The following is a 22,028-nucleotide window of genomic DNA, read 5'->3' on the forward strand; positions in this document are numbered from 1 at the left end:
TATCGACCATTTTCGAGAGTAGGATTAGCAAAGTCAAGTGGGCAAGGAAACCTGTGCTAAATCAATGGGCAGCAAAAGTAACGGGCAGTCGGTCCTCAGGTCAATCTGCTGACATGGGCCCACGGACTGAAAACGACCAAATGTTTATGTTTAATCCATCCAAGTATTCGGCGGAAGAAATCGAACGGCTGAGGGTAGTATGTGCATCCCCAGGTCGTGACAGATCGAATCCGCGCCCCCGAACTGGCACCGGAGATGAGTGGAAGGTTATTCAGGGGTTGGCAGAGGGCCACATCGTCAGCCGGGGTCTGCCATATTTTCCAAGAAAATTTTCACTGCGAAGGACCGCTTGCGGTTCCAGACATCAATTCAGATGCAAGTTGAGGGCGAATTGTCCTTTTCTCTCATTGGTGCTCGGACTATCACAACCAACCGACAGCATACTCAAGCGTTGAAGGAAGACATATTGCTGGCTGCAGAAGGATTAAAAGTGAACCTAGGGGACCTTCATATGATGCTGAGTCAAGTCAAGACTATAAGTTACAAGAAGGGTCAACGGTCAATCCATTTATTTTTCTTTACCCGTACTGCGGCGAAGAAATTCCAGCGCACGGTAGTCCCGTTCAGACGCCGTTTGTATCAGCTTCAAAATCCTCATGCTCCGAACGCGGGGTCAGTATGGAACCGACAGATTAGATGCGACGGCACCAGACTAACGACTGTAACAGAATACGTCGTATTGCTGTATAACGTCACACGTTTTATGAACATCGGGCGGCTTACTGCATTTTTCACAGAACATATTAGTGCTAAGGTGAAGCTGGAGAACTTGGACGCGTGTACACTCAACTCTCGCACCTCCACGGTATAAAAATTAACGGTCCCGCGCTTGGGGTGCGGGTCTCTTGGCCATCTCATATCAAGATGTGGTTATTTCACCGAGAAATTACAGGGTTTGGGGTGTCGGGGTGTGTGCTTGCATCCGAAGGGGAGGTATTGCCCCTTGAGGATCTCGCTGTTCCATTTCACAGCTTCGAAGAAATGAAAGATGTGGCACTCAACGGATCTGCCTACAGAACCAAGCGGATAGGGTAGCAGAATCGTCGGTTAATCCTCCCGAGGTGCACGTCCGCGTGACAGAAAAAGGTCTCGCTCCTACCATTTCTACACGTGTCCAGGATGTCAGCTCACGTATCAGCGGCGGGGCGGTAACTCACCCGGTGCTCTCGGCGAGTCCAGATGGCGTACCCATCCCAGCTCTGAAACCGCTCTGGGTCACGGTGTCTCGACGATGTCGTACGAACCGTCGTGGAACTGTTAAAGCGATTACTACCCGTCGGGCTACTGGGTCCACCCAGTTCGCAGCCCTCGCAGATCCTGATGAGGAGTTGTGTGATACAGGAAGGACGGGTATGGCGAACATTACTCCGCGGAGCGATGAGGAGAGGTTTGCCGCGCAAGAAGTGGAACCATTATCTGCGCCTGTTTATAGTCCTGAGGTGCAACTACGCAATCTTCAAAGTCTACCACCACAAGTGCCGAGTACGCCGCAATTGGTAGCTTTGAAGCCAAAGGAACGTGCTGAAGCACGAAGCATACTTCAGGAAGCGGACAGCCTAAAAGAGCAACTTATGGATATGCCCGCTGAGACCGAATTGGCATCAGTTACGGAATATTCGATTCAACAAGTGTTGCGGTTGCGGCACGTCGCCACGCCGGCGCCAGGGAATTGTCTGGCGCTTGCGGTGGTACAAGAACTGGCCAACGACGACCTAGCGCAAGTGGAGACGATTCTGAATAGGGCTGCGCCGTGTGTGAAACGGGAATTTAAATACACAGGTCCATTAGACATGACGGATCAATTTGACCATGCGGAGCGGCTGAAAACCCTGGTAAATGTACGGCAAGGATGGATGGCAACGTCCATTAAAGAGTCTACCAAAAAAAATTAATGGTATCTGGAAGAATACGCGGCCAGCGCCACGAATAGGGTAATGCCAACCGGTCAATATAACTGGGGAGGAAGCACCATGCTTCTTACGGCAGCCAATGTTTTGCAACGAGATGTTTACGAGATCGGACAGCCAAGCGATATTCACCACCCATGAACTGCTGCCTATATAGGCCAAGCTCGATGACTAAGGCTAACAAGGTGATTAAGACAGGGGAGCTGCTCATCTTGACTGTATCAGAATGTGTCGAGATGATAGCGACAGCCAATAGAGCGGACCCAATAAATATCCCTCTTATACTCCGCTAAACAGACCGTCACTACTTGGCCTTCTTTCACTGCACGCTTCCTGGTCCGCACGACTCTGAAGTTTTGCCTGAAGATGGCAGCGGTGAGGATATGGATGTTTCGCAAGATGAGATCAGTGATGAGGAGATGAAGACGATAATCTGGCAGGGGTGGTTGGTGCTCCAATTCGGCCTTGCTGGGGGGTGACATCAACGAGCTGTCGACCAGACTAGCAGTCGGTGACATGATGTGCACATTGCGCCAAGATATTCAGTTGATTCTCCGTTGCTCGGCGTCGTCCCGGTATCCCGCACTTCTCGAATTCCTGGTGAATATGGTGGCCGCCAGCTCTGCGGGCACCCAGCTCCGCTTAATGACGACAAATCTTCTGCAGACCAGCCCGGCGGAAACTCAGCGGCTGCAACTGGACTATCGTATCCCCGATACGGTGATGATATAATGGCAATCTTGGGCGGCCGAGCGGGCGGCGCTTTACGACGTTCGAGTTGGTAACAGGGAGCTCCAACAGTTGCAAGGTCCTGATCCCAGCACTAAAATTTGGAAGAGTATCCTAGCGGACGGTAGTGCAGATACCGTTCCTCCACAATTGCTACCAGAACTGCCATCGCCGGGGTATACGTATTCAAGGATCGATCCAGTTCAGGCGTTGGTGGAGCAGTACGGGGATAGTGGCCATACCAGTCTAATAATTTGCCACCAGTCTACGACACTGGTCACTCAACGTGGTCAGAGAGCTAAACAGCCGGTGCTGCGTGACGGCGGGCGGTCCAGCACAATTCAAATAGAAGGATCGAGGTCCTGGCAGGACATGTGGCAAGACCTTGAGTCGGAGTGGCCGAGGACAGCACTTAGTGGGTTCCCAACGGTGGGGTCCAGTAACATTAACTAGAACAAGGTGGCCCAAATGGAACCGCGGCGTCTTCTCACTATGGTACGACGCTTCCCTCATAAGAGTTAACCCCTGCGAGTTTTTAAGCGATGAAGGTGGTCCGCGGTATAGTTCCAAGAATGTATGTATGATCGTCTCGCCGTGTATCGAGACCGGGTGTCTGACCAGGTTACTAAAAGATGGCTTGAGGATTGGAAGGAAAGAACTTCGCGCCAAATAGCCCGGTCCTCACTGGCACCTCTCATCGATAGTTCGGATGATTGGCGGAGGTTAAAAAACAGTGGATTTGGCGGAGACGACCTTCTCCGACGGTGTGATATAACCTATGAGGGAAAAATAGCTCGTCACATCATCTGTGTGCTGCTATAAAAGGCCGAGATCTGGTCCATCACGGGTGAGGACGCCGCAAAAGACACTGGCATTGCATCCCAATTACGCTGTCATTTTGCGGGTCTGAAAGCCCTGACGGCATATCGCTCGTCATTTACGGAGATGGTCAACCAGGACGACTGGACGTTACTCGACACGTTCTTTGAACACTCTATCACCCAGATGAGTGTTCAAAGTCCACCCCAGTACTAAGGGCAGCCATATGAGAAGTCAGTACCTGGCGACAAGTCAACATATGTCTCATTGGGATCTATACGGCTTGTACCATCAGCTCAAATGGGACGGAAACTCTCAAGCAGACGGGAAAGCCGCAGGCTCTCGACAGGAGAAGGTTATCCGAGTAAGAACTCAGAATGTGAGGGGACTTACGAAGGAATCAAGAGCCGGTTGGTTCGCGCCTGGCGGAGAATGCCAACCGCCCAGCGGCCAATTGTTCGTTGCATACAAGAAACGCATGTGAATAGTGAGGAGTCAGCTACGCGGTTGCAAGACGACTGGAAGCGCATGTGGGGACAACCACAGCATGTTACAGGGTCTCCCCTATCATACTGGAGTGTCGGTACAGACAAAACGGGGTGTGTGGCAATTTTACTCGACCCACGTCGAGCAGCCGAGGCACGTCCATGGCATCCTGAACTGTGGACAAACTGGGTCGTCTGGTTGAGATCGGAGATGTCCTGCTGGTGTATCTTTATGCGCCAAACCGTCATGCCGAAAGAGAAACATTTTTTCCCACCTGGTGGAATGGCCGTGGCCAAGCCGAGATACCATACTTGCGGGCGATTTTTAACTCAGTACAAAGTCCCCAACTTGACCGCTTGGTTCGCCAGCGCACTGGACGTCCAGAAAGTGCTCAGTTTAGGCCACTTGCTAACTTTAATGGGGCTCGAAGACGCCAGTGCATTGTCGGCCCCGATGGATGACGACGATCCACCAGAACCGACGGAATTCTTACATACTGGACCAAATCGACGGCTAGCAGAATTGATCGGTTTTATGTTCCGCGTGGGTGGGCGTCTACGGTGCAATGGGTGGAGGTGACAGAGCCGGCCGTCGAGTCCGACCATCAACGGGTGTATCTTGTTCTAGGGCGGGGTGCGTTAAATGCACCCGAAAGTCGAAGAGTGCGTCCTGTCCAGTACCCTATTCCCTCCCAGAACCCAGCGTGGGTTCAGCAGGCACTGCTGTCAGAGCGGATCGATAAATGTGGGGCGGGACCCATCAACGCATACATGGGATGACCAGGTTCTCCGGTGTATTGCTGCAATGAAACGGTGCGCAAGCGTTCAAAACAACGAAGCAAACGGTATGTGGAAAAGGTTCAGCGGCAAACGCGAGCAGGTCTAACAAGTCGACAGCAACTCATACACGCCCTTCGAGTAACGCTTCGCGAGGAGTGTATGATTCAGGAGGGGCGCTGACTTGAGCGTACGACGGATCGACTACGATGGGATCTCAAGCGCGTTTCTGATTGGAGCGAGACCAAACAATTACCAACCTTCACCAACACCATGGGGCGGCCTTTTCGCGCCATGCCACAGTCGGTGATAAGTTTGCAACGGAGTGGCAGCAAATTTAGGCCGGAGTCACAACACTATACCGCAGTGGGGCATGCGTCAGGCGTTCGATGAATTCGTCACGATTCCGGAGGCTGGCAAAATGTCTTCGATCGAAAATGCTTCCTTGCTTCAGCCTGTGAGCATGGACGAAGTGGCCACTGCAATATCAGGACTGAATCGGCACAAGGCGGTGGGGCCTGATGGGCTTAAGAATGATTTCTCTAACGACACTGAAGTTATATTGGCGCCGGCGATGGTACTCCTCGAAAACGAATTACTGGATGGGAAGGATCCGCCGCCTTCGTTTCTAGAAGGCCTCATTATTCCACTTTGCAAATAGGGGGACTCGGTCGATGCTATGGATTAGCGGCCGATATCGCTTCTTCAACTAGGTTACAAAATATTTGCAAATCTTATGGCAACACGGCTACAAGCAATTCTTCTTAAGGCAATTGGGGACAACCAGCAGGGTTTTGTGCAGGGACGACAGATGATGAAAACAATCATGATGATGCTCGCAAAAAGCAGTCTCTACTTCTCGGGCTGAACCTGACTTGGAAGCAACACGGAGTCGAGTAATTTTGTTGCTGGATTTTCGAAAGGCATACGACACGGTGGCCCGGGATTTCCTCTTTCAAGTCCTGGAAGAGTATAGATTCGCAAGTCCTTTCCTTCACATGATGCGTAAATTGCATGAGTCTACCACAGCTAAATTTTTGGTCAATGGCTCCCTTTCTCAACCATGGGAAATCGCTACGGGGATTCAGCAGGGATGCCCTTTGGCGCCATTACTGTTCATTCTGGCGGCGGAAGTCCTGTCGTTAGCGATCATACAGGACCGCGAGCTTCAGGGGATCGAGGTTCCCGGGACACACGGTGAGCGACTCACCTTTTCGGCGTTTGTCGATGACTCCACTGCATTTCTCCAAGAAGGGGGTAGTCTTTAACGCGTCCTCGACATCGTCGCAGCTTTCGGTCGATTATCGGGGCTCACTGTGCAGCCAAAAAAACGTCAGATTATCTTTTTGAATACGGCTGTGGCTTTGCCGGAATATGAGGGAATACCTGTGTTGCCCCATGGCGAAACAATACGCTACCTCGGTCATCAAGTGGGTACAGGGGCACACGCCGACGAAAATTGGGCCGTCCGGATTCGGAACGTGCGCCGTCGACTCGCGACGGCTACTCGGGTGCGACCAGTGTCTCTCTCCGGGTGCTCATACTCAATGTAATAATGCTCCCAGGAAAACTCTTCACAGCAGCGGCCTTTGATATGCCACAATGGGCGGAGGAGGAGCTCCAAACACTTTTTGTGGAAACATGCAACCTCAACAGAGCGCAGTCGTCATAAAGTTAACCCGGGCATTTTGTACACACCGCGAGCGGCCGGTGGGGTCGGCTTGGTGTCGACAGCAGTGGCTGTAAAATCGCAACGGATGAAACACGCTCTTCTTTGGCTTACACAGAGGCGCGACAGATACGTCGGGGCGTGGAATTATGGACGTTTCGGGAGGCTCGGGACGACGCCACTATCGCGATAACACCACTGAACCCTCTTCATCCCCGCAGTCAACGGAGCAAGATACGTGGTGAATCGTTCCGGGTTGATATTTGTGCTTGGCTTCGGCCGTCGGAAATGGAGCATGAAGCCTTACAGGATCGGCGTGGTCACCATATGCAACGGCTCATCTCGCAGACCACGTGCTGGAGGGACGGAGGCCGGCTAACGATTTGGTTAGCGGAGCTGTTACCGGCAGTTACATGGGAGATAGCGCCCGTGACCAGACGGTATTGGCCAACATATTCGTGGGCAGACAACCCATGGCTATGCGATGGCATAGGTCATTGGCTGATGAGCAAGAAATACGACCGCATCAGGCAGTGCGCACTGGAAGAACTTGCGATGGAGCGAACCGGTCCGACAACATACGTTTGTCACGTCCCGTTGGCTGAGGGAGCGGACAAGCACCACACGAACCGCAAACGCGGGCGCTGTGCCTTAGCAATTCATTTGGAGAGTCCTTCATTGCCTATGGGACGGACATTCGAGGTAATCCACACGGTGGCTTTACGACACCCCCCGGACATCCGGCTATCTTACAACTGGGTGCTGGTAGAGCCTGGAGTTGTCCGAGGGGTGGAAGGTACAGCGCTGGATATTTCTTCACGGGGAATCATGCTAAAGCAGGAGGCCAACGGAATTAATTGGACAGTCGATGACTCACATTCAGTACCTCTGGCGTTTGAGCACGATGTGGCCGTCATCAGGAGCTCGCAACGAGCTCTCGGGCTTGTCGTTGAGGCACATCATCGATCCACAGCTTTCCGTGGGATGCCCCATCCAACGTAGCGAATCGGCATGTATTAAGGCACATTAAACGCCAGCCGTATGGCAAGGCGAAGGTGGGGCTCGGCACGGCTCTGGGAGGTCTACTCCAGAAATTACAAACCTGCGCAGACAGGGGAGACTAGCACTCTGCGCCCTTTATCAAACCCCGAAGCAGCGGTGGGGTCATCAAAATGCAATCACGGAGTATCAAGTGTGGGTCTATTACCGTTTGATACTCCAACAGCTCAATTATATTCTTCCCGGGCAGGGAACTTGACAACAGTTGCAGGAGGCTGTCCGTCTGTGGCGGTCACAAGGAGATACTGGAGCACATTTTGTGGACATGTACGGTGGCCTAGGGATGCTGGCAGGCGGTCCTGACCTTATGGTTTAAGTTTGACGTGCGGCTGGATGACGTAATCCAGTACGCGGGGTACTGCATGGCAAGAACACCGCCGCCTCTGTCTAGGACACTATTCCAACGGCTGCAGCAGGCCTTTGGGAATACTGTGGCAGAGTATATTGTTCAGTGGAAGCGCATATGGTGGATCTTGTGTTCCGTATGTATCTCGACTCTTTGGATACAGCGCAATCGGGTTGTTCACGAGCGGCAACAACTTTCACTTCTGGGTAGTGTCCAAGAGTTTTTCTCTAACGGACTTCGGCAATTACGAGCGTTATCGGCGAGAGAGCGCAGAACGCTACCGTCAAGGGTGCAAGGCATCCGGCTATGGCAGTGTATTGAGTTACTAGGTGAAATCATTGTGCTTTCTAGAGCATCACATCAAGTGGCGAGCCACGTACAACCACCGGGCATTTCGACACTGGCGTTGCTAATCTGGCTTAGGACATTCCAGAAGTCTTGCTCACATTAATACCGTGTAATAAACTTTCTGTTCCTCTCTATATATATAATAACAACCCTGACTGTGGATGTAATGGGGTGTCCCGTTCCATAAATATTATTTCTCATGAGATCAAAATTATTGTATTTTTTATTTTGACTAAATAGTTCCAAAATTACCAAATTTGGTAATATTGAAACAATAAGACATTAGATCTATTGATTGGTTGCTTTAAGTTTAAATGGATCACCGCCAATCGTTACAAGACACGATTAAACGTCGCGCAAGGAGGCGCATTGTATATTTAGTTATTAATGTATTTAAGCCAGTAGAACGAAGATCGTTTTTTAAAACTTAATGTCTTAATACAGTATTACTTTCTTCCTATTCTAAGGTCTAAATATTAATCTTTAGTAGCTAAGACCTCGGAGCTACTCAAAACCTTCCTCTGCACATCGTGTACGTAAAGTAGTCGAGGCGCCCACCTTCACTGTAATCAGTGTTGATTGACTAGTACTGTTATCAGTACTAGCAAAGGGTGCCCCGTTACACCTGGTAGCACTTTGTAGTCCGTTCGACGGTCTACACACGTTCCATCCAACATGGACATGTTGGATGAAGAAAGAGGGAGCTTACAATCTTCTCAAGAAGGCCATCACGTAACGCATGTAAGATTCACTCATTTGAGTGACATTGAATGGAGAGCGATCGAACGCGTGAGTTCTATCGTAGGCGGGTCAGCCGTTGACGCCATGCTGTTCACTCCGAACACAGATGAACAATATCCGGCCATAGCCGAGTTCATGTTAACAGTTGGAACTGTTGAGACAGCAGCATTTACATACTGCTAGCGGGCTAACGCTTCCGTTTCGACCCGAAAGAGCATAGATCGAAATCTCTGAGTTTAAGGCAGGCAAAGGCGACTTCATTTTAAGATGGTTCGTCGAGTTAGACGACGCCATTAAGGCTCGCCGCATCAATGATGATGCGACTAAAGTGGAATTGGCATGTTCAACTGAGCCGGACGTGTCAAATCTTGGGCTTTAGGGCTCAAGCATCACGACCCACTATTTTTTAAGTCGTATGAGGTCTTTAAGACCCGACTCAGGCAAACATTTGAGCCGCGACGTGCCAAATTCAGGGCTCGAGTCGATCTCCTGTATTTGAAGCAGGGCAAGCGTGACCTTCACGTTTATGCCCAACATACACGATACCTGGTCAGTTGTATCGTGAGTCATCCAATTGATGAACAAACACAGACAACTGTGTTTAGTAAAGGTCTTGAAGACGGTCCTGTTAAGACTCACCTGTTCCGACTTATACTCGAGTCGCTCGACCAAGCGAGCTCAATGCGGAATGGGAGGACTTCAGCCTTAAACAAGCTTTCGTCCATTTGGGTGCATATCGATTACCGAGGCGACATGAAAACGGAGGTCCAGAATTTTGGACCTCTCGTATGTGGAGAGCGAGAAACTTCGCTCTTCAAGCAAAGATTACAAAAATGCAATCGTTGTCAAAAGACGGGTTACTACGCCTATGAGTGTAGTGCCCCACGCCCAGTGCCCCAGGCCCAGTGCCCAGGAACACTGAGCGAACGATCGACCCTCCGCTAGGAACAGCGGAGGACGCAGATTCGACGCTGTTGCGAAATCGCAACGGCGAGGTGGATCAGCAAAAAAAACGGTGCGGTTCAGTAGGTGCGGAGCGCCCTACTGATCCAGCAACGTCAAAAGATTCTTTAGCCTTTTGACGAAAGTTGCTCCATGCATAAATTGGCAGCATTAAGCCGTGATGATGCCTGCCTCTCGTTCATCAGATGGCCATCTGATATACGTCTTGGAGCGTCCACAAGCGTGTGGATGTCCTACAAGTGAGTGCGATGGACTCACTTGTGGCTCGATCGTTTGCACGACTGCACTAGACCTCAGTGTGAATACCCATCACATTTTAGAGTTAGATCCCGACGGCTGTGCACAAGCACAGGCAGCGTCGATGTTCGACCACTCGAATAAGTTGAGTGGTACGAAACAAGGATGCTTGCTTGAAAATTAACATCCAAGAAAATTAGAAACGCCTGTCTATAAGAGACAGTGCGAAAGTCCGAGATCGACTGGAAAGTTGATCATAGAGGATCTCGCTGCGGTGGCGCAACCACAGCTAGAGGCAGTTGTAGAGGATACTCCCCATAATAAAACTTGAGGGAAAAGCTTGCCGAGAATCTGCGTTAAAAAGTCCCCAGAAACCTGTGGTCAAAGGTTCCCAAGTATTTTTGGGAATATGTTCCAAAGAGGAAACTGAGACGTTAAATGTCTTAGTAAACAACGGATCAAGTGGGGGCGCCTATACACTTGATCTTATAGCGCCTCCGAAGTTTACTTCGGAGAGAACTCAATTGCGAACGCTAGAACCGAAACGGTTCTTGCGTGATCTGCGCAGTGGCAAAGTCAAGCAGATCTGCATAATTGTCACAGATGACAAGTACGAGGCAGGTTGCCTAACGATAAAGGCACTCGACACAAAATTGACCTGATTCCAGATTCAAAAATACTGTGTCATGAAGCAATGGTTATTGCCTCGTGAAAAAGTTTTAGCGATAGACAAATTCTTTGCCGAATGCTTGGCAGCGGGCCAAGTAAGGGAGTCAACCTTCATACATAGCTCTCCGACCGTCTGTGTGCGTATAAAGCAATAGGAGGGTGGCGAATTGTGCATGTGCTCAATAAATTGAACGCTGCAACGGTACTGGCTTAAACGCCGATACCACGAAATGACGTAATGATTGATGGTATGTCAAATAGTACTGATGGATGGATTCTATCAGATCCTTATGCGTGAAGAGGATATTCAATGCCCCTGCAACATCGAAGATGTGTAACCAATCTGTCAACAATAGTGTGGGATTTCGAACCGAGATATTTTGATGACGCCTTCGTTCATAAAAGCCACGAGTCAAAAGTCGGACGTTGAAGTGCATCGTTCCCACGTCCGAAAGGTTCGTGCATTTACGCGTGAGCATAAGTTGCATGCCAACTTCACGAAGTGTATACTCGCTGCAAGCGAAACACCACTTATTGAGTGCATGTCGGTAAATACGGTGCACGCCCTGATCCGTAAGCGATCAAGGCGATCACCGAGTAACCTGTGCCAGTCGATTTAAAGAAGCCTCGAAGGTTTCTCGGCTTGGCGGCCCGTACTTACATAAGCACTCCCGAAGTTGTGCCGAAATGACAGTACATCTTTCTTCTTCGTTAAAGAAATGTAAAGTTGTCATAGAGCGATGATTGTCAGCATTACTATGAGGGTGTCAAGCAAAGGTTGATGCAATTGCCTATCTTGGCGATTGCGGACCAAGGCAGATGATTTCATGCGGTCTGTGACGCAAGCTATTTTGCAATCGGCTGTGCGTTAATGTAATATGACACAGACGGTGCAAAGCGCGTCGTCTCCTATCAATCGCGTCATCTATAACCAGCTGAATGCAATTGCCCAGTGTATGACGAGGAGCGCATTGCCATGAAATATACACTGGATAAATTTAAGGTCAATCTCTTGAAAGATTGACCGATCAGTGTTTATACGAGCCATGCGGCCGTAAAAAGTTCACTCATCGCAAAAAAATGGCGAGATAGTTACCTTCCTTTCTTGAAGCATAAATTCTCCGTGGAATTAAAACCAGGACGACTAAACGTCGTCGCTGATCCCTTATTTGTGTCGGCACGTTTTTTTTGAGCCGGTGGTGGAAAAAATTAAAAGTGAGCATGAGCCTAACGCTGCAGCAATATGTGTTTTGACATGAACATTACTTGACGATAGAAGAGCCTATCAAGAAGGCAAGACTCTAAAAGCTTTGATGAATTTCCTTAGAAATCCATCACAACAATTCTTAAAAGGATGGTCATAATCGTATCGATTCTAAACAGATCAATACAAAACACGCAATGATTACTGTATTACACAGGTATTGCAGGCGACACATTTCATTTCGCATTCCCACCCATAATATTCTGCGTTTACACATCTTGTATCAGTACCAATATGTGGCTATCGTGGACATGAGAAATTTATCTCACGATAACCAAAATTTCTACTGACCACCCCAGTTTATATCCATTCGCAAGCTCTTACGTGCTTGCGAAGTTTGTCAAAGGTTGAAGCCCAGTGCTTGATTCTGTACTCCGTTAAAACCTCTGCCTGTTCCGGCAGAGTGTTGGCAGTCCGTATTTATGAAATTCGTCTTCGAATTCCCGAAGGCACCCACAAGAAAATGGTATTGTTGCGTTTGTTGTCGTTCCAGCTAAATCGTACATCTTGCTGCAGTCCCGGAGTCGATCACAGCTAAAGGCTGTGCTGATGTCTTTGTTGACACGATATTTCGACTCCGTGGATTAACCCGTGAGCTGGTCTCAGGTTGAGACCCCTGGTTCAAGGCGGGGTTCCGGCATTTTGTGTTCAGATAGATACTTGGAACACAGTTAAAAATGTCAACTTTTGACAATCCAGAAAAAATGGCCAGACTTATCCTCGAAGAAATACATCGCGGAATCGTCTATTCACTTACGAGTTGAAGCGAGTTCTTGCCGATGGCAGGATTTGCCATCAGCAATTCGGTGCATGCATCATCAAAGCATACACCACTTTTCGTGAACGGCTGATGCCAACCACGTATACCCGCCTAGTTTTAAAGTGACTCCTATTCAAGTGGGAGAGGTACTCACCCGAGCAAAGAACAATCTAGCTCTTTCTCATCCTGCATTGAATCTACGGTCAATGCGAAGGATATCAATGTTGAGTCAATTAACATTGAAGGGGACATACTCAATAATAGCGATCAGGTTATAGCTGACTTTGATGACGATGCTGAAATACTCAGCATCGATAACAACAATATTAGTGCGAACAAAATTACTCACGATAGAGGACAATGACATTTCCGCAGTGCGCACCGGGCGCACTGAAAACAAAACCAAAATCGAGTCAGCAGGAGAATTCCTGCAGGCTTCATAGGCAGTGATCCGTTTCGTACAGGATTCAATTGCTCATGCGATTGACCGGCAAATCCGGGACTCTGGCAAAACTTAATAATAAACATTCCATTAACTAATGCTAAAGATGTAATCCTACTGTCTACGGTAAATCTATTATACAGGTAGAGACAAATGCGGCACTAATTAAATTACGGCTCAGGTACATCGGCCCGTTTCGTGAACAGCACCGCAAAGACAATGCGTGCACGATCGAGCTGCCTCGTAGGATGCGTACGCATCCTACGCATTATGTCGGGCGTTTCTGCCCATGCCATCAAAACGAGGCTTCTTCCAGTTCCTGAATAAACTGGCATGGTCTAAGACATCCGCTAAAGACTGATGGCCCCAGGACGGAGACTGGCTCTCACAAACCAGAAGCTTGACTACACCCTTCTAAATTGACGAACTGCCACCAGTCCGTCTTGAAGGGACTGATGTGTCCGTTCATTTGCCAGTTGATCAACCGCAACTTGCGCACAGTTATGCAACTGTTCACACGAAATACCGTCGACCGTCATCGCTAAATCGCGACGATGTGATCTTTCGTGATCGACCTCCACCCATAAATGCCGATGGACGTGATCCTGGTCACGTGATGACTCGGGTTCGACGAATGAGTAGAACACGGTTTTTCCTGCTCCTCCACATCCCTTGACGGATTCGAGTAGTGAGAATCGTTCTCTAGTCGAACGCTCCTTGAACCAGCGCAAGGTGAAGGTGGTTCGATCGTTGGCGAGGTTTATCCACCCTGGCATAATAAATGGCAACCTCGTTCCCAACTAATGATAGATGTCCCAGGTTTCGTTCGACAATACGACAAGAAGACCCATCCTCTTACTCAGAGGATCCTTTGCAGAACGAGCGCTTCCCGAACTCGTAAAGGATTGGAGGTTCTCAATCCCTTCGCGCATCTCGCAAGAGATGGGCGTCCTCGAATAATAATTTTTAAGGGAGTATGACTCATGGGGCATGACAAGACAGCAGCATGAGTCCACCACGAGAAGCAAGGCAAGCCTGCCTCTCTGGACACGCGGTTAAGCTTGTAGCGTGCACCGACTACAGTCCGTCTTTCGAACAGGTCACGAAAAGCATTCAGTTTGTCAAGTCAGGCGTCGCAGCCTAGGCTTTGCACAGTCTGTACAAATGATTCCAAAACTTGGAATTAAGGAGTGACATCCTTCGCCCGCTGCATGTGAAGCCTCGATACCGGAAAGTGATTGATGAAGAGTTCTGTTTCGTCCTCACCAGACTTGTGAAGGCTGGATGAGTTGAATTACGAGCGGTCGTTTTTCATACCTTACCAACGAGTTATGTTGCCCTAAGAGGGCAACCAATGTTTATTTCGGGAGCGAACCGCAACGGATTGCGGTTCACCTCCTGTTGGTTCATGTTAACGTTCACGCTTACATTACTCTCGGAGAGATCAAAAGGATCACTCTGTCCCTGGATGCATACTAGCACCACCAGTAGCATGCTTAATGAATTGACCTTTACGATCTACTCCGTTCCTGATGTTGCATTCTGACATCACCAGAGCTATCATCGTCTATGGAGTCATCACAAGATGACTCCACACCAAAAGGGTCCGACGAGCAGTTAAACAATTTCGTCATCACCTCTTTGGTTGTCACGTTAGAGCCCGTAGGCTTAACAAACGCAAATTGGGTGAATCGGAGGCATAACAATTGAAAACGAGTCCGGTGATGAATCCGACTCGTGCTAGTTGGAGCTGAAGGTGACGAACTCCTCACACTAGACGCATTAGCGTCAACTAAAACATTTGCATCACTACCAGCTACCTGGAGCCGTGTATCTGACAGCTTTGCGCCTACACAGGCTACGCGCACGGATTTCGCTACCATGCGCAATTAAAAGTTGGAATTTATTTAAAACCAACGAGTGCTAATTTACAGAGAGACACATGATAGTATTATCTGTCACTTTACAAAATTTACTATAGTGACTTTGTTTATAGGGGGATGTAATGGGGTGTCTCGTTTCCTAAATATTATTTTCATTAATCGGAATAATAAATACTATTCCCCATGATAGGAAAAAAATCGTTTTCTAAAAGAGGAAATAAATAATGAAGTACAAAACTATTATCGTTTATTAATTTTGACTAAATGTTCCAAATTACAAAATTTGGTCATATTGAGACAAGAAGACAATCGTTCAATTGATTAGTTGATTTAATTTTAAATCGCCCCATCCAATCAATACAAGACACGATAAACGGTGCGCAACGGAGGCGCATTGGATAATTAGTCATTAATATTCGAAAGCCAGTAGATAGATGATCCTTACAAAATAACTTAATTTATTAATACGGTATTTATTTTTCCTTATATTAAAGCCTTAGTAGTAACCCTTAGTAGCTACGACTTCAAGCTACTTAGAATCTTCCTCTGCACATTATGTCGTTAAGGAATCGAGGCACCTATCAGTGGTACTGTTGTCAGTACTGGCAAAAGATGCCCCCTCAAAGTATTGAGAGGTTATTCCCTCAAGTTTAAATTGGGAAGTATCTTCTCCAACTGCTTCGACGTATGGTTTGAAAACCACAGTGATCTCCTCTACAATCAACTCTCCAGTCGATCAAGGACTTTTGCGCTGTCTCTTATGGACAGCGTCTCGTTTTTTATGCTGCTTTCGAAGCAAGCATCCTAGTTTCGCACCACTCAACCAACTCGATTAGTCAAACTTTAACACTGCCTCTGCTTGTGCACAATATGTCGACGTCGCAATGATGGACCTTCGACGCTGCATGTGTTTGCGACAGGCGTCGGGAATCTAACTCCACAGTGTGATGGGTTGTCACACGGAGTCGTGCAAACGACGAACCATAAGTGAGGCTATTGCACTCACTCGTCGGACATCCACACGCTTATGCACGCTCTAAGACGGTCATCAGATGGTCACCTGATGAATGTGACGCAGGCACCGTAACGGCTTGATGCTGCCAGTTTTTGCAGGGCTCGTTCTTTCTGAGCCATGGTATCCAAGGATGACATCAAATTTGTCATCCAGATCCAGTACTATGTTTGTGAGTGAGGAGCACCTTTCCTCAAAAGACTTGCAAATTCTTTTGAGATTGCTGGATTGGTAGATCGCTTTGCACCTACTGAACCCGACCGTTTTTTTACGATCCGCCTCGCGGTTGCGATTTCGCAACAGCTCGGACCCGCGTTCTCCGCTACTTTAAGTGAAATGTCGATTGCTGTTTTAGTGTTTCTAGGCACTGGGCGTGGGGCACTACGTAGTAGCCCGCCTTTTGTTCGTTTGCGACAGCAGCATATATATGCTGCTAGCGGGCCGACGCTTTCGCGGCGACTAAAGCTAAGCACCTGCTCAAATTAGAGGCGCTTCATAAAGCGATCTCTGTATCGGATCAGGAGAACTTCAGCCTGAAACAGGCTATCGTTCACTCTGGCTATCGTCTAATAAGACGACAAGAAAACAGAGGTCCAGAATCTATGGACTTCTCGTATGTGGAGAGCGAAAACCCTCGCTCTTCGAGTTCGGTTTCAGGTTTTAAGCATCCTGTTCTCAACACCTCCGCGTGTTGAGAGCTTGCGGGTGAAGCAAATTTCCTTTTTATTGAGCCATGCCGAGTTTATGGATTATGAACTCGGCTATAGCCGCGTGATGCTCGTCTCTTTGTCGAACAAACAACGGCTGGCCCGCCTTCAGTCGAACTCATTCGTTCGACCACTCTTTATGCAAGGTCATTCAAATGAGTGAACGTTTCACGCATTGCGTAGAAGCCTTCTTGATGGGCTTAAAAGCTCCCTCCTTCTTAATCCAATATGTCCATTTTGGATACGACGTTGAACGGACTACGAAGTGCTTTAGGTGTAACAGGGCACTTTTGCTAGGACTGATAACAGTGCTAGCCAACCTACGCTGGTAACAGTGAATTTAAGGTTCCTCCATTACTTCACGTACACTAACGTGCAAATGAAGGTTACAAATAGCTAAGAAGTCTTAGCTACTAGAGGTCGATGCTAAGGCTTTAGTACAGAGAAAAAGTGAAACTGGTTTATTATATTGAGTTCCTGCGTAACGATCATCTATCCACTAAATTTAATAAATATATTATTAGCTTTGTATAGCGCGTCCTTGCGTCCCGCTTAATTGTGTCTTGTAACGATTAGGGGGTTGATTTAGACTTTAATCAAACAATTAATAGAAATATTGTCTTGTTGCGTCAATATTACTAAATTTGGTAATATTGAACTATTAAGTCAGAATTATTTTAGGATTGTAATTTTGTATTTTCTTTGTTTATATCTTCTTAGAGGAAATAGTATTTACTGCTCCTCGTGTAGGAAATTATATTTATGTAAGGGTACACCCGTCTCAACAATAGCTTTTGAAGAACTTAAGAAACAACTTGTTGAATTCGTGACTATAAAGTTGAGAAAGAAAAGCTCTTTTCCTCCAAACTCAAGGCGGTATGCCGTCGTCAAGATCTATATGTATAAAGCACAAGGTGAGTGAACATCAGCTTCCATTATTCTCTCCTCCGCCTTAAAAATTAAGTAAAGACAGTCTCGTCGCACAAGTTACAAGATCTTGCGCTCTAGGTAGATTTTATAACTGGTTACTCTTCAAATCGCCGTGCCCGGAGCAGAGATTTGACTGAGAACCCGGGCTAGCCTTAGTTAGTCCATTAAAGCGAGCACGTCACCAGCCGCGGCGGGTGGTGATCAAGGCGAGATGGACGGTGCCTCTGGATGGGTAGGGGGTAGGGCAGCTCCGCAACAGCTGTATCCTCCAGACCCCGGGGGGGGGGGCAGTGGGAAGGGGGCGGGACACTCGACTCCGCACCGCGGAGACAAAGACTACGGGTCTCCTAGCCGCAGCCCGCAGATACTGAACGAAATCTATGGAGGTGTTCTTAATACCGGGATAGACGGCGATCAAGGGGCTCATCCACGTGAGTTGGTAGAAAATCCTCCCAGTGCGGGTAATAGGGCGGACGGGGAGAGGTCTGCAAAGTGAGCGGCCCAAAGACGACAGGACCAAGCGAGAAGGGGAGGCCAGACTCAAGGGGTCTGAACTCCAGGCGATTGGCCCGCGGCGGTGTAGGCGTGGGGGGGGGGCTTTGTCTGAGCAGCGGAACGTGGAAGTGACGGGTCCTAGCGGGCCCGTGATCGTTCTACCTCCGCAAAATGAGTGACGAGCAGATATTTGCGGCGGTGACGGCGGAACTTTGAGCCGCTCCAGAGGCGGTTCAACGGGAGGCGCGGAAAGCCACTGTGGCAGCTTTGTTTGCGGCTGAGTTGGAGGCGCTAAACATGCCACTCGATCGAGTACCAACGACGAAGCAGCGGTACACCAGGTTGAAAGGGGCCGAGTCGGATTAGCTCTTAGGATTTTTTTGAAGAAGTCAGCGTCGTGGATGGCTGCGCTTATGCCGAATAGTGTAAGCACGCCCGGGGAATATGTCGGGATCTGTACAACTCTTCCTGGTCTTCATCGACCATTTTCGAGAGTAGAACCAGCAAAGTCAAGTGGGCAAGGAAACCTGTGCTACATCAATGGGCGTCGGTCCTCAGGTCAATCTGCTGACACGGGCCTACGGACTGAAAACTACCAAATGTTTATGGTTAATCCATCCAAGTATTCGGCGGAAGAAATCAAACAGCTGAGGGTAATATGTGCATTCCCAGGTCGTGACCGATCGGGTCCGCGCCTCCGAACTAGCACGGAGGTTGAGTGGAAGGTTATTCAGGGGTTGGTAGAGGGCCACATCATCAGCCGGGGTCTGCCGCATTTTCTCAAGAGAATTTTCACTGCGATGGACCGCTTGTGGTTCCAGATAACAATTCAGATGCAGGTGGAGGGCAAATTGTCCTTTCTCTCGTTGGTGCTGGGACTATCATAACCAGCCGGCAGCATACTTAAGCGTTGAAGGAAGACATATTGCTGGATGCAGAAGGATTTAAAGTGAACCTTGGGGACCTTCATATGATGCTGAGTCAAGTCAAGATTATAAGTTACAACAAGGGTCAACGGTCAATCCATTATTTTCTTTATTCGTACTGCGACGAAGAAATTTCCGGCGCACGGTAGTCCCGTTCAGACGCCGTTTGTATCAGCTTTAAAATCCTCGTGCTCCGAGCGCGGGGTCAGTATGGAACCGGCAGATTGGATGCGACGTCACCAGACTAACGACTGTATCAGAATACGTGGTATCGCTGTATAACGACACACGTTTTATGGACATCGGGCGGCTTACTGCATTTTTCACAGAACTTATTAGTACTGAGGTGGAGCTGGAGAACTTGGACGCGTGTACATCCAACTCTCGCACCTCCACGGTATGAAAATTTAACGGTCCAGTTGGACGGTTGCCCCGAGTTTCTTCGCGTCATCGTGCGCATCGGCTGGTATGGGATCTACATAGTTCTTAAGCATCATGAGGTGGGGCGGCGGCTGCAGTGCTTGGTTGCGAGTCTCTTGGCCACCCCATATCAAGATACGGTTATTCTGCCAAACATTTACAGTGTTCGGGGGGGTGATTGCTTTCGAAGGGGAAGTATTGGCCCCTGAGGATCTCGCTGTTCCATTTCACAGCTTCGAGGAAATGAAGGTTGTGGCAACTCAACGGATCTGCCTACAGAACCAAGCAGATAGGGTGGCAGAATCGTCGGTTAATCCACCCGAGGTGCACGTCCGCGTGACAGAAAAAAGGTCTCGCTCCTACCATTTCTACAAGTGTCCAGGATGTCAGCTCGCGTATCAGCGGCCGGGCGGCATCTCACCCGGTCCTCTCGGCAAGTCCAGATGGCGTACCCATCTCAGCTCCGAAACCGCTCTGGGTCACGGTGTCTCGACGAGGTCGTACGAACCGTCATGGAATCATTAAAGCGATTACTACCCGTCGGGCTCCTAGGTCCATTGGTAGCTTTAAAGCAAAAGGAAGGTGCTGAAGTACGAAGCCTGCTTTAGGAAGCGGACTGCCTAAAAGAGCAGCTTATGGAGATGCCCGCTGAGACCGAATTGGTATCAGTTACGGAAGATTCGATTCTACAAGTGTTGCGGTTGCGGCACGTTGCCACGCCGGCGCCAGAGAATTGTCTGGCGCTTGCGGTGGTACAAGCACTGGCCAACGACGACCTAGCACAAGCGGAGACAATTCTGAATAGGGCTGCGACGTGTGTGAAACAGGGATTTAAATACACAGGTCAACTACAAATGACGGATCAATTCGACCATGCAGAGCACTGAAAAATCCTGGTAAATGTACGGCGACGATAGATGACAATGTCCATTAAAGAGTCTACCAAACAATTTTAATGGTATCTGGAAGAATACGCGGCCAGCGCCACGAATAGGGTAATGCTAACCGGTCACTATAACTTGAGAGGAAGCGCCATGCTTCTTATGGCTGCCAATTTTTTGCAACGAGATGTTTACGGGATCGGGCAGCCAAGCGATATACACCACCCATGGAACTGCTGCCTTTATAGGCCAAGCTCGATGACTTAGGCTAACAAGGTGATTGAGACAGGGGACCAGCTCATCTTGACTATATCAGAATGTGTCGAGATGATAGCGACAGCCAAAAGAGCGGACCCAATAAATTTAACTCTTATACTCTGGTACACAGACCGTCACTATTCGGCCTACGTTCACTGCACGCTACCTGGTCCGCACGACTCTGGGGTCTTGGCTGATGATGGCCTCGCTGAGGGGTGACATCAACGAGCTGTCTACCAGACAAGCAGTCGGTGACATGACGTACACATTGCGCCAAGATATTCACTTGAATCTCCGGTGGTCCCGGTATCCCGCACTTCTCGAGTTCTTGGTGAATACGGTTGCCGCCAGCTCTGCGGACACCCAGCTCCGCTTAATGACGACAAATCTTCTTCAGACTAGCCCAGCGGAAACTCAGCGGCTGCAACTGGCATATCGTCTTCCGGTATAGGTGATGGTACAATGGCAATCTTGGGGGGACCGAGCGGGCGGCGCTTTACGACGTTCGAGCTGGTAAAACGGAGCTCCAACAGTTGCAAGGTCCTGATCTCAGCACAAAAAATTGGCAGAGTATCCTAGCGAACGGTAGTGCAGACACCGTTCCTCCATAACTGCTACCAGAACTGCCATCGCCAGGGTATACGTATTCAAGTATCGATCCAGTTCAGGCGTTGGTGGAGCAGTCCGGGGATAGTGGTCATACCAGTCTAGTAATTCGTCACCAGTCAACGACACTGGTCACTCAACGTGGTCAGAGAGCTAAGCAGCCGGTCTGCGTGACGGCGGCGGTCCAGCATTACAAATAGAAAGATTGAGGTCCTGGCAGGACATGTGACAAGACCTTGAGTCGGAGTGGCCGAGGACAGCACTTAGTGGGTTCCCAACGGTGGGGTCCAGTAACATTAACTAGAACAAGGTGGCCCAAATGGAACCGCGGCGTCTTCTCACTATGGTACGACGCTTCCCTCATAAGAGTTAACCCCTGCGAGTTTTTAAGCGATGAAGGTGGTCCGCGGTATAGTTCCAAGAATGTATGTATGATCGTCTCGCCGTGTATCGAGACCGGGTGTCTGACCAGGTTACTAAAAGATGGCTTGAGGATTGGAAGGAAAGAACTTCGCGCCAAATAGCCCGGTCCTCACTGGCACCTCTCATCGATAGTTCGGATGATTGGCGGAGGTTAAAAAACAGTGGATTTGGCGGAGACGACCTTCTCCGACGGTGTGATATAACCTATGAGG

The 22,028-nt window shown here is 48.9% G+C and overlaps 6 protein-coding genes across 6 annotated transcripts; all 6 read left to right on the forward strand.

Moving 5' to 3' along the window:
- Positions 1-924: 924 nt before the first annotated feature.
- Positions 925-1,952, forward strand: CCR75_003568 (uncharacterized protein; the record flags this gene model as incomplete). Its single annotated transcript, XM_067961662.1, has 2 exons — positions 925-993; positions 1,032-1,952. 2 exons carry the CDS (start codon positions 925-927, stop codon positions 1,950-1,952), a joined length of 990 nt encoding a protein of 329 aa, XP_067817927.1.
- Positions 1,953-2,483: 531 nt separating this feature from the next.
- On the forward strand, positions 2,484-2,699 carry CCR75_003567 (uncharacterized protein; the record flags this gene model as incomplete). The annotated part of the gene is made up of 1 exon (XM_067961661.1): positions 2,484-2,699. One exon carries the CDS (start codon positions 2,484-2,486, stop codon positions 2,697-2,699), a length of 216 nt encoding a protein of 71 aa, XP_067817936.1.
- A 4,035-nt stretch (positions 2,700-6,734) lies between these two features.
- CCR75_003566 (uncharacterized protein) lies at positions 6,735-7,448 on the forward strand (the record flags this gene model as incomplete). The annotated part of the gene is made up of 1 exon (XM_067961660.1): positions 6,735-7,448. One exon carries the CDS (start codon positions 6,735-6,737, stop codon positions 7,446-7,448), a length of 714 nt encoding a protein of 237 aa, XP_067818128.1.
- Positions 7,449-7,487: 39 nt separating this feature from the next.
- Positions 7,488-8,302, forward strand: CCR75_003565 (uncharacterized protein; the record flags this gene model as incomplete). Its single annotated transcript, XM_067961659.1, is given in 2 exon segments — positions 7,488-7,772; positions 7,787-8,302. The coding sequence occupies 2 exon segments, from the start codon at positions 7,488-7,490 to the stop codon at positions 8,300-8,302; spliced, it is 801 nt and encodes a 266-aa protein (XP_067818126.1).
- An 11,789-nt stretch (positions 8,303-20,091) lies between these two features.
- On the forward strand, positions 20,092-20,535 carry CCR75_003564 (uncharacterized protein; the record flags this gene model as incomplete). The annotated part of the gene is given in 2 exon segments (XM_067961658.1): positions 20,092-20,238; positions 20,257-20,535. The coding sequence occupies 2 exon segments, from the start codon at positions 20,092-20,094 to the stop codon at positions 20,533-20,535; spliced, it is 426 nt and encodes a 141-aa protein (XP_067818127.1).
- A 508-nt stretch (positions 20,536-21,043) lies between these two features.
- CCR75_003563 (uncharacterized protein) lies at positions 21,044-21,238 on the forward strand (the record flags this gene model as incomplete). The annotated part of the gene is made up of 1 exon (XM_067961657.1): positions 21,044-21,238. One exon carries the CDS (start codon positions 21,044-21,046, stop codon positions 21,236-21,238), a length of 195 nt encoding a protein of 64 aa, XP_067818124.1.
- Between the last annotated feature and the right edge of the window lie 790 nt (positions 21,239-22,028).

This window comes from Bremia lactucae, assembly GCF_004359215.1.
Source record: "Bremia lactucae strain SF5 chromosome Unknown BlacSF5_NotPlaced_69_SHOA01000026.1_149490bp, whole genome shotgun sequence".
Lineage (NCBI taxonomy): Eukaryota > Oomycota > Peronosporomycetes > Peronosporales > Peronosporaceae > Bremia > Bremia lactucae.